The sequence below is a fragment of the Schistocerca americana genome, chromosome 6 (assembly GCF_021461395.2).
Source record: "Schistocerca americana isolate TAMUIC-IGC-003095 chromosome 6, iqSchAmer2.1, whole genome shotgun sequence".
Classification (NCBI taxonomy): domain Eukaryota; kingdom Metazoa; phylum Arthropoda; class Insecta; order Orthoptera; family Acrididae; genus Schistocerca; species Schistocerca americana.
The window spans coordinates 366,579,810-366,592,215 of record NC_060124.1 but is presented as its reverse complement, the minus strand read 5'-3'; the positions used below and the strand labels follow the sequence as shown (position 1 = coordinate 366,592,215).

The 12,406-nt window shown below is 38.2% G+C and overlaps 1 protein-coding gene across 1 annotated transcript in view; it reads left to right on the top strand.

Annotated features, from left to right (window-relative positions):
- The window catches only part of LOC124619330 (low-density lipoprotein receptor-related protein 1), a 756,280-nt gene that overhangs the window by 402,100 nt on the left and 341,774 nt on the right, over positions 1–12,406 (top strand). The window contains exons 4-6 of the mRNA XM_047145639.1: positions 8,946–9,080; positions 9,172–9,318; positions 10,242–10,355. Of these exons, the coding sequence (XP_047001595.1) occupies positions 8,946–9,080; positions 9,172–9,318; positions 10,242–10,355 (396 nt within the window). The remainder of the gene's footprint in view (positions 1–8,945; positions 9,081–9,171; positions 9,319–10,241; positions 10,356–12,406) is intronic.

Below are 12,406 nucleotides of genomic sequence, written 5' to 3'. Positions count from 1 at the left end.
GTAAAATGTTCATATCCTTTTTCTTGGATATTTTGTGTTTTCTTGAGCGCAAGTAGGGGACCACATTCTAACCACGAAAGACACTCCCGTACTGTAATACCACCTTCTCCGTACTTCGCTGTAGGCACTACACCTGGTGGTAGATAACGTTCCACTGGCATTCATCAAACCCAAACCCTTCCATTACTCCAGATCATTAGTTTCCAGTCATCCACTGTCCTGTCGCATCGCTCTTTGCGACACCTCAAGCGTCACTCAGCTCTGACTACAACAGGGCGTTCTGCGGGAAGTGAGTAAGTGCTCCACAAAAAGCAATAATGTCGTTTCTTTTTTGACATATTCTCTAATTTTTTAAACATTTTTAAAATTTTATTCTGATTTCAGTGTTACTGGTTGTGGTTTAAAATTGAAGTAATCACTGAAAGAAACAAGTTTTTCTCGTTTTTTAAAGTTATAGTGAACTTCAAAATAAAAGAGGTGTTCCATCAAAGTACCACGATTTCCGTCTCAGGAAAAGTTTGGGAATCCCTGGACTACAGAAATGTGTGGTTTATGAGTAACTGTTCGACCATTGTACCTCATTTTTTTAACTTGCTACGCACAATCATTGTGCTAACTGGACAGCTGGTAGCACTTTGGAACGCATGAATGATTCCTTCCGCTGCTCTCGTGCGACTGTTACAAGCACCTTCCACAATGCTTGGCGATCTCTGCCCGTCAGTCACAAGGTCTACCTGGCGTTTGCAACTCACAGTCTTCCGCGTTTCCATTTCACAATCATAACAGTCGACTTGGGCACTGTAGAAAGGTTGACATTTCCCTAATGGATTTGTTACTTTAGTGACATCCAATGACTACCCACGTTCGAAGCCGCACAGCTTTCCTGACCTATCCATTCAGTTGGTACCACTTCTCAAGTTTTGGGTTCGCATGCAGGAGGTCGTGGATTCGATCCTGGGTTTGGGCGCTTTTTTTATTAGCTAATATCATTCTGACATTTCACACGGTAATATACGCCGTTTCTAACGTCACATGTATCCTAAATTTACAACATTTTGTAACTCTGAACGTAACAAATACGTGGTTATACAAATAAGAAATAGACTGTTGAAGCAAATAACCTGTCATAGGACAGAATAACTACAAAAAAATATCAATTTCGAGATGCTAAAGATGCGCATGGTCCATGTAATGCGCATTACTCCTCCGACAGGTATTGTTCTGCACGATTCATGCCGACATCGCCTATTGTGAAATGTTCTGTTTCGAAGTACATTCTGTGTCCCTAACGGTAACAGACGTGATGTTTCCACAATCCCGCCGTTAGAATAATAATAATAACGCATTGAAATACGTACTAAACAGCATGCGGTTACCAGATTCAGTGCCGGCCGGAGTGGCCGAGCGGTTAAAGGCGCTACAGTCTGGAACCGCACGACCGCTACGGTCGCAGGTTCGAATCCTGCCTCGGGCATGGATGTGTGTGATGTCCTTAGGTTAGTTAGGTTTAAGTAGTTCTAAGTTCTAGGGGACTGATGACCACAGCAGTTAAGTCCCATAGTGCTCAGAGACATTTGAACCATTTTTGAACCAGATTCAGTGTTGAAAGGCATGGGACCATGGTGACAACACATACAAATAGTAACCGAGTTTGGACATTATTCGCAAAGCACATTGGTAGTCCTGTTGGTAACGTAAGGCCCTAACGAAATGTATGGACCTGAACGAGGCAAGAAAATAGTTGCTACTAATCTCTGGGACCATACAAAGAAAACAGGTTTCGCATCTAGTGGATGAGGTACTTGTGAAATTCGATGACATGAAAAGGGCTTCTTTCAAAGCTGACCAATCTTCCATATCTACGATTGTAGTATGTAAGTGCAAGCTTTTTCTAGAGGACCCGCTGCGATCACTGTTGACGGTTAAGATGCCAGATACCGTACCACCTGCACTACTTTTACCAAACAAAAAACAATGGCCTCAACCCGAAATCGAACCATCGACTAGCTGCATGCTAACCAAAACGCTATTTATTGCACCAACTGTACAGCACGAAGACTATATGCTGACAGAGGTAGCTACCATACATGTGGTTACAGTGTTGCCAGATTGCCACTCTTTAACGTCCTTTTTCTGCCGGATGTACTCGCCGGACGAAATTTTGTGATAGACATTTTTTTATCACTGGCATGTGAGGATTGCGCTGCGAAGCCCGAGTGCGCGAATTTCCCTTCATCCTGTGTATAATATTATACCCTCTTCCGTAAGTAACTTTGGGAAATATTGTGGTAACACCAGTCTTCTATTGCTGACTCAGGTTGATCATTCAAAAGATTCAGGCTTACAAAAAAGTAGCTGTCAGTAAAAACATGGGGAATCTCGCTTATCTAGCTCCATTAGTAAGTCTCTCCTATTTATCCAGATCGTTTTATTTATTTATTTATTTTTGTTCAGTATCTACACTGTATTAATTAGATACTCTAGGAGTAACAAAAGGCATCAATAAGTAGACGACAATCATTAAATTTAGAGGCAGCCAATTGCCATACATGGATGATGACACAGTGTCAGTTAACGAGTTAAAGTTTAATGGTAAAATACTATATTGGCTCCGTTTGTTGCAAATGTAAAATGTCATCCGAGAGAAAGACGAGTTTAATGTTCAGTGGGAAAATACAGTATTGTCTCCATTTGTTGCAGATGTAAAATAACATCCGAGGGAAAGAAGGTGGTACTGCCCATGGGCGAAAAGTTACATGCACTGCGTAGGATGAGTAAAGGAGATTTGCAGAAAACAGTGATGTTGGATTTGGTCTCGGGAACTTTGACCGTGTCAGACTGGAAGAATAACCGAAAAAAACTGAAGACTTTTGTTTCAAAGTTGTGTCAGAAAACTTTAGAAAGCCGCAGGGCAACCGAAAAAGCAAAGAATGATTCCCTAAATGATATCCTTTTCGTCTGGTTTTGTGAAAACATGGAGATTGATGTTCGGTTTATCAATTGTCACTAACTAATATAGTGAAAGCCTTTCGGGCGAGACAGTAGCTGCTGGAAAAAGAAATCGAAATGTTCATTTCCTGTCCATTTCCTTAGACAAGTTTAAAACGCCCACGAAGCCTTTATTATCAGACGCCACCCAATAAGACACGAAGTTCCAAATTATAATCCTGCAAAAGTATGTAATAAGAATAGAATCTCAACACTGACTTGCTATTAAGTGTCTGGGAAATTACAAAATCCCCCTTTTTTTAATAGGGAAATCAAAAAATCAAAGTGCTTTAAAAACAATTGAATCGTCACTCCTTGTTAGTGTCTTACAACTCGCAAAATAATGTGTGGATAGACTGTTTACTTTTTTAAAACTGGTCCTTGTGACGAAGTGTAAAAGAATTTCTAAAAGAAAGTTTGCCATATGATGGAGTAACAATGGCTGATGGCGCCAAAGTGAAATATCTGTTATCCAACGTACTGTACCGGTATTGCATTGTATCCTTATTAATCCGTTCAATGTGGTGTACGACATAATATGGCAGGGGTCAAAATATGGTATGAGAACATATGTAGACACAACATTGTTTCATATAGTGTACATCACACCGAAGATATATTACACATCTACTCATAATAAAGTAAGAGTTCAAATAATAATGCTGGTGATAGCCAGAAAGCTGAAGTTCATTAATGGACAATAGGTTATATTCCTAATAAATGGCATTATTGCAGCCAGTGAACCAAGGAGCTCAGGAAAAGATTAAGAGACAAACTGCTGAGTAAGCATGTCGAATAACTGCAAGAGGAATATGGTGTACTAACACTTTTCAAATTTGTGAATTGCAAAGCCTTCATTTATGTGATTGCTTCTGTGTGGTATCATGTTACTGAGTCAACAACCCAAGTTGTGGACATGTTTATGACCAACCATTTGTGAGTATACTGATGCAGTTTGTACACTGAATGAACAAACTGGGAACAATGTCAACATGAAGTTCATTGAAGCACTTACAAACAGCCTGTGCTGTGCAGACATACTGACTGCAAAATATCAGTGATGCTGTTTGTGGTTATTTGTGTTATGCTACTTATTTGATTCTGACATTAATAATTTATTAAGTTAAGCATAAGGAACATTGCTTTTAAGGTTTAGGTATATTGGGAATGTAATTGAAGGTAACTATTGGATTGTAATAGTTACCTTACTTTAATGTGCTGTTGCCACTAAGGATCTCTTAATTATAATTAAAGTTACTACTTTTACAGTATTGTAAATTTACTGAATGAAATTAGTGGCAAAATTTATTTGTGTGATTGTTATTATGTGTTTGTTTTTCTCAGTATATGAATTATGATTGAGAAAATGCATACAGAATTTATTTCTCCAGTGAAGGAGGTGCATTATTGTTGGGTTTAGTTTGACATTTCCATTCCGTGCCACAGTTTGTCCTTGCACACTTGTAATCTCTACTATTGCAGTGATTTTAATAGGTGAATGTTTTGTGAAATGTATTTTGGATTCCTGTTAATATTCTTACTGTTGTTATTGCTGTGGGCTTCAGTCCTGAGACTGGTTTGATGCAGCTCTCCATGCTACCCTATTCTGTGCAAGCTTCTTCATCTCCCAGTACCTACTGCAGCCTACATCCTTCTGAATCTACTTAGTGTATTCATCTCTTGGTCTCCCTCTACGATTTTTGCCCTCTACACTGCCCTCCAGTACCAAATTGGTGATCCCTTGATGCCTCAGAACATGTCCTACCAACCGATCCCTTCTTCTAGTCAAGTTGTGCCACAAACTCCTCTTCTCCCCAATTCTATTCAATACCTCCTCATTAGTTATGTGATCTACCCATCTAATCTTCAGCATTCTTCTGTAGCACCACATTTCGAAAGCTTCTATTCTCTTCTTGTCTAAAGTATTTATTGTCCACATTTCACTTCCATACATGGCTACACTCCATACAAATACTTTCGGAAACGACTTCCTGACACTTAAATCTATACTTGATGTTAACAAATTTCTCTTCTTCAGAAACGCTTTCCCTGTCATTGCCAGTCCAGATTTTATATCCTCTGTACTTCGACCATCATCAGTTATTTTGCTCCCCAAATAGCAAAACTCCTTTACTACTTTAATTATCTCATTTCCGAATCTAATTCCCTCAGCATCACCCGATTTAATTTGACTACATCCCATTATCCTCGTTTTGCTTTTGTTGATGTTCATTTTATACCCTCCTTTCAAGATACTGTCCATTCCGTTCAACTGCTCTTCCAAGTCCTTTGCTGTCTCTGACAGAATTACAATGTCATCGGCGAACCTCAAAGTTTTTATTTCTTCTCCATGGATTTTAATACCTACTCCGAATTTTTCTTTTGTTTCCTTTACTGCTTGCTCAATATACAAATTGAATAGCATCGGGGAAAGGCTACAACCCTGTCTCACTCCCTTCCCAACCGTTGCTTCCCTTTCATGCCCCTCGACTCTTATAACTGCCATCTGGTTTCTGTACAAATTGTAAATAGCCTTTTGCTCCCTGTATTTTACCCCTGCCACCTGCAGAATTTGAAAGAGAGTATTCTAGTCAACATTGTTAAATGCTAGAAACGTAGGTTTGCCTTTCCTTAATCTTTCTTCTAAGATAAGTCGTAGGGTCAGTATTTTCTCACGTGTTCCAACATTTCTACAAGAATCCAAACTGATCTTCCCTGAGTTCAGCTTCTACCAGTTTTTCCATTCGTCTGTAAAGAATTCGCGTTAGTATTTTGCAGCTGTGACTTATTAAACTGATAGTTGGTTGGGGTTGATTTGGTGGAAGAAACAAAACAGCAAGGTCATCAACTCATTGGATTAGGGAAGGAAGTCGGCCGTGCCCTTCCAAAGTAGCCATCCCGGCATTTGCCTGAAGTGATTTCAAGAAATCACGGAAAACCTAAATCAGGATGGTCGGATGCAAGATTGTACCATTGTCCTCCCGAAAGCAAGTTCAGTGTGTTAACCACTGCACCACCTTGCTCGGTAGTTACATGTAGTACTTGTACATATATTTATCTTAGTATTGTAAGTATATTATGTGTTGCAACAGGGAACATGTAACTTAGAATTAACTGAGTGAATACAAACGCCTATTTACAAGGAAAGCGTTTAACTCCTTGTGGAATAGCTTTGCTTCACAAGTTTTTAGAGTATGTGGGAGCTTATTGAACCAGGTCTACCCATTAATATAAAGGCTGTTGTCAGTTATTTTTAGTTTTGTCCTCTGCCTGAAGTACTTACCCTTACTTGTAGTATCATAATTGTGTGTACCACTACATTTATTTTCTTTGTTTTTACTATTCCCAACAAATGTAATAAGTTTATAGCAGCATAAATAATAAATTGTTAATGATTTATGTTGACGTAAGGTTTCATTACAGGATTGAGTGGATCTCAGTCTATGCATTAACGTAGTAACTGTCTTCTGTTGTACTAATATTCTGTTCAGGTACAGGTCTGCCACACAGCCCCACAGTTCAATTCCATAATTAAGAAATGGATAAATTGTTCCATAGTAGACCATTTTTAAAGTTTGACTTGGAACTATTTTTGCCAGTTGGCTTATAATGTACAAGCTACTGCTGATTGTCTCACATACAGAGTTAATGTGGTTTACCCAGTGAAGATTTTTGTCCAGGTGGACACAAAAAAATTTAATGTTATCTGTTTCTGTGATTCAACACAATGTATACTGCTGATTTCAGCCTGATAAGAGCCAGTTGTTTGAAATGTTGTTAGCTGGGATTTACTGATGTTAGCGTGTAGTCCTTGATGTAGAAGATATATGGTTGCTTCAGTTACACCTTTCATTGCAACTGACTGTAATGCCTCAAAGTCTAGAAGACTGGGAATTATCTGTTCTGCATGAAAGTTTAGTAGACTACTTGCAGTTTGTTAAGTACGTAGACAGTAAATGCATAAATGAGTCTTTGATGTGGTTTAACTATTTGTTTTATGTATTTTTGAACTACAGCACTTGACATACCATCCCAAGCAGCTGAGTGTTTGTTTTTTAAGGTGGGGATTATCGTGCTTATTTCATTTTCCTTGACCTAGTCAGATTCAATATCCACTGTTTGAGTGTTGTGATTCGATATTAGCATGTCAGTGTAGGGATCTCAGGGTCCTTGAAAAGGCTTCTTCCAGGTGTTTGGTTTTAATTTTTTCGTAATATTCTTAGTGCATGCTTCTGGAGATCTAATATTTTCTTGACTTCAGCTGCATTCTCCCAGAAGATTATGCTTTCAAGCAGCAGCCAGTGAAAGTATGCTATGAACCCTGTCTGCTGGACAACACAATAACACCATTTTCTAAGTGGAAATCAGACAAAAACAGGCTTTTTGGTTAACTTATCCATGTGCTGCCTTAGTTTGATATCCATCTCGATTGCTTGGAACTTCACACATGAGTTGTCATTTTGTGTCTGCACATTGACCACTACATTTTGTCCATGGAAGTCGTTTTAGTTTTGCATGCATAAAATTAGTTTTTGTAAGATTAAGATTAAACTGCTTGCTGTGAACTAGTTATTATCCTGTTTTGCTATTCACCTGGCTCTCTCTGGTGTGTCAAGAATAGGAGTATGCCTAGTACCAAACCTCACTGGATCCCATATTCAACATTTTTCCTCACGTATCCAAATTAATGTTCACCAATGCATCAAAGATGTAGATGTACCAGTGTGACCCAAGTCAAGTTAAATTCTCAGAAAGCTTGTAAGACACTGGTTTTATATTTCGGAGGAATAAGGTTCAAATCCATGTACAGCATCTGTATGTAAATTACACGTGGTTTTCAGGAATCACTTCAGGTGAATGTTTTCTCCAACAAAACCATGGCCAGTTCCATTTCCCATCCTATGCTAGGACAAGGTAGCGCTTCATCTGTGGTAACGTTGTTGTTAATAGTGGTTAAAACTATGACTTTCCTTTTGTCAGTATGGTCCAGAGATGTAATGGTATTCATCTAACTCTCTGTTAAAGTTATTTGTCATGTAAAAGTGGAGAGAGTAAAGAGTGTAAGAAAAAAAGCACTGTACTTTTTTTTCGCTGAAGTGGATACGTAAGCACAGCCAAACTTGGAGATGGTATCTGTAGAATGATGGGCTAAAGATTGTGTTTTTGTAATGTTTGTGGAATATTCTGTCAGTACTTGGAGGAATATAAATATTAAAAACTTAAATACAGTGATTACTGTGGAACTTCAGAACTGTGTATTTAAGTTTTTTTATGTCTTTTGAACCTCTTTGGAATAACTCAGATGGTGCTGACAAAAATAATCGTGTGCCTACTTGTAGGATTGCCAAAACACAAGAATTTCTTGAGGACTGCCTCAAGGGCGCCTGTACCCAGGGGCAAGGAGGAATCACAGCCCCCTAACTCTCAGGGAAAGGAAAAACATATAGTGTAATAAGGTGTTCTTCTTTTGAGAAAATGATTTAAAAGTTGGTATTAGGCAGTTTTTAACAGAGTTAGAAATTGAACTTTTTTATGGGTACTTGGAAGTCACCATTTGTCTTCCAAAATATTAAAAATACTCCCTACCCTAGGACTAGTGCCCTCCTGCCCTCCCCTTACTAACTATTATTTGGGTGTCCTTGCATGGCATTGTGATTTCTTGCTCCTTTCAAAGCGCAATGAGTCATTTATAAGCATTGGAAGCAGTTGTGTTTTCCTCTGAGCTTTCACAAAGAAAGCACATTGCAGAGTCTTCACTAGGCTGTTTGAGAAGTTCCAGTAGTGCATTCACCTTGAAGAAAAATATTTTGAGTAGATGTGAATACAGTTTCCCAGAAAAGAAGTAAGATGCAAATTACCCCCCCCCCCCCCTCCCCATCACTCCAGACTGAACCCATACAATGAATGTAAATTGAATATGCATGTATTTATTAACAATTTTAACATATTCCTTTCAGAACAAAAAACCTGCAGGCCGCAGTCATTCCAGTGCACAAAATCCAAGCTGTGCATCCCTTTAGCATGGCTATGTGATGGCGAGATTGACTGTGGAAGTCCAGAGGATGATGCTTCGGATGAAGACCTTGAAAGGTGTAAGTGATGAAATCCACATCAAATGTACACTCTTCAGAATATTAATGTTGGTTCATGGACACTTTTGATAACTGTAGTTAAATTTTACAGGTCATGTGAATTACAAATGCCTCTGGAACGAATTTAGATGTCCTGACACAGTGGAATGCCTTCCAGTGTCAGCACTTTGCAATTCCACGTCTGAGTGTCCAGATGGAAAAGACGAAGGAGACTTCTGCAAACCAGATTATGTTTACCGTAAGTAAAGCTAATTTGTGGCCATTCAGAACTTTGTTATTATTATTATTATTATTATTATTACTGCTGTTGCCATTTTTATTATTATTAACACTAATTACATTGTTTGAACTGATGCTTCCTTTTGCATAAAAATATTCAAATTATTCTACCAAGAAAAACAATGCAGCCCGAAAACACTAGATTTACATTATAAGAAGGAGATTTCAGGTAGTCATAACTACTGCATTATTTTCATACATTATGTGGCATGAATGATGTGGTCATTCTTTGCAGCTTCCATACCTACATATTCTGCAAACCACTGTGAAGTGTGTTGCAGGCACCAGCCCAACATTATAGTGTTGGGCTGGTGATGGATGTCTGGTGACATTGTACTGAACTACCTTTTCACCTTAGCGTTTGTAATCTACTTCAAGTATATGTAGCAGAAGAAGATACTGCTTTAATTTTATACTTTGATAGACTTTATCTTTTCACCATTTAAATTCCTATTATCTAACACACAAGTAAACACCGACAGTTTCACATGTAACCTAAGGGTTCCTGAAATTCCCTGCATGCCTTATTTGTTACTTTTATGCCCCTCTAAACATGATAGAGAAAGATGAGTTTATTTCTTACTACTTTGTCCAGTTCCTTATCAATTCATTTTGTGTCCTTCCCTCACTGAATCAAAATATAAGCAGAGGTATCATAACAGTGCACACCAGTTGTTTCTTTGTGCTATGTATTTATTATATTTGTTTAAATATAACTGAAGCAGAATAGGGAAAAATATTTTTTCTCTGGCAGTGGTTGCTGCACATTGTTGTAATTTAAATAACAACAATGCTCTCACTTCTTGCACAAAGAAAACCTGTTCATTTTTCTTAGTGTTGCTGTTAGTTGTGAGAGATTGTATTTCTGTTGTATATTTCCAGCTGATGGTGTGAGCTGTTCCAGTATGATGTGCTCACATGCTTGTCGACATAGTCCTAGTGGCGCTATATGTTATTGTCGAGAAGGAGAGAAGCCTGTTGGCACAAACTGTGTAGGTAAGTTTACTTCATTTGTTGTGTTGTCTTCTTAAACTTTTCTTGTGTAGGAAATTTTATGATACTTCATTGTACAAAATGGGATCCTGTTCACATTATAGCAGGGAAAAAATCTATCCATTTGATAGTCTGTGTCAGGTGGATTGAACTATACTAAGCAGTGGCCGTAAATTTCTAATCAGATTTCTCTCCACCTTTATCAGCTGTTTCTTGATTAAAACTGAGAAATATGGCATCACTGGTATATCAAAGAAATTGTGGTAACAAAAGATGAAGTATCATGTAACAGAAAGAGAGAACTATATCTAATGATCAGTGATAAGCACAGGTGTGCAACTGTCTTTGTATTATACAAAAGGCATTGTTGGTTATTGAGAAGATTTACAAGAAAATCAAAAAGCTTGCATGTGATGTTAGAGATTTGTAATTCTGAAAATAGAATCAAAACTATATGGAGAAGGGAAACAGAAAAGTCTTAACCATGAACAAGATGATCTACTAGTTGAAGATATGACCAAATGGTCCTTGACATCAAACACACAACAAAAAATGTCTTTAATAATAATTTTCAAAATGTAACCGAGAAATTCAGTACAGTCATCTGAAAGAAGAAGCTTTGCAGTCTTTATGGGACAATCAGTACCACAAGCATTCAATCACTTCTAGTGAAACCAGGAGAATATTTAACTTCTTAATGGTGAAAACTGTCATGCAGTCATTTCAAGCAAAATGTGTAAAACATGTTCATCTGATATAGCTACTGTACTCATATTGAGTACATCACTTTCATAAGACATCTTTCCAGGCAGACTGAGGTGTTCTTTAAGAAAGTTAGTGGGACAGATCTTAATAACTATTGGTTCTAAAGAATTTTTTATAGCCTCTATCCACATTCAACTCTGTTTTTTTATTGATCTGTTTCAACAGCTAAGATAGTCATCTTCAGATATTTGGTTGGTTGATTTGGGGGAGAGGACCAAATAGCAAGGTCATCGGTCCCATCGTACTAGGGAAGGATGGGGAAGGAAGTCGGCCGTGTCCTTGCAAAGAAACCATCCCGGTATTTGCCTGAAGTGATTTCGGGAAATCATGGAAAACCTAATCAGGATGGCCAATGTGGGTTTGAACCATTGTCCTCCTGAAAGCGAGTCCAGTGTGCTAACCACTGCGCCACCTTGCTCCGTTTCAGATGTTTAAAAACTTTTTTGGTTGTATGTCAAGTTCCATAGTGAGTTCATTACTCATGCCATGTTAACATTTTAGTGGAGAGTATATTGCAAATTCCACAAAGGTTTGTCAAAAATAAAATTACAAACAGATTTGTCACAAGTAAATACATAGGCAAAGCTAAAAAATGCACTTTGTGGATGTTGGCATGTCTACATATGTAGCATTCTTGTGACACTTGTCGGTTGTTAAAATCCACAATATATAGTAAAAGTGCACATTTATGCCAATTTTTACATTTACTTCGTGAGTGAAGCTCATCTTGGAACTTTCTCATTTGAAATACATAGTGCATTATGTCAATAAAAAATGGTTTGGACCACAATCTTGTCTGTAAAAAATTTCTTAGAAGTATGTACAGATCACTCCTCCTCATATATCATTATGAGGAATTTAAACTATTGACTCATTTCACCATTAACTTCTTTTTCAAAACTTTTGAAAAATGTGCTGTACTTAAGAATCGTTGAGACTATCTGCATATGTAAGATACCCAAGTCACCCAGAATGAGATTTTCACTCTGCAGCGAGTGTGCGCTGATATGAAACTTCCTGGCAGATTAAAACTGTGTGCCCAACCGAGACTTGAACTCGGGACCTTTGCCTTTCGTGGGCAAGTGCTCTACCATCTGAGCTACCGAAGCGCGACTCACACCCGGTCCTCACAGCTTTACTTCTGCCAGTATCTCGTCTCCTACCTTCCAAACTTTACAGAAGCTCTCCTGCGAACCTTGCAGAACTAGCACTCCTGAAAGAAAGGATACTGCAGAGACATGGCTTAGCCACAGCCTGGGGGATGTTTCCAGAATGAGATTTTCACTCTG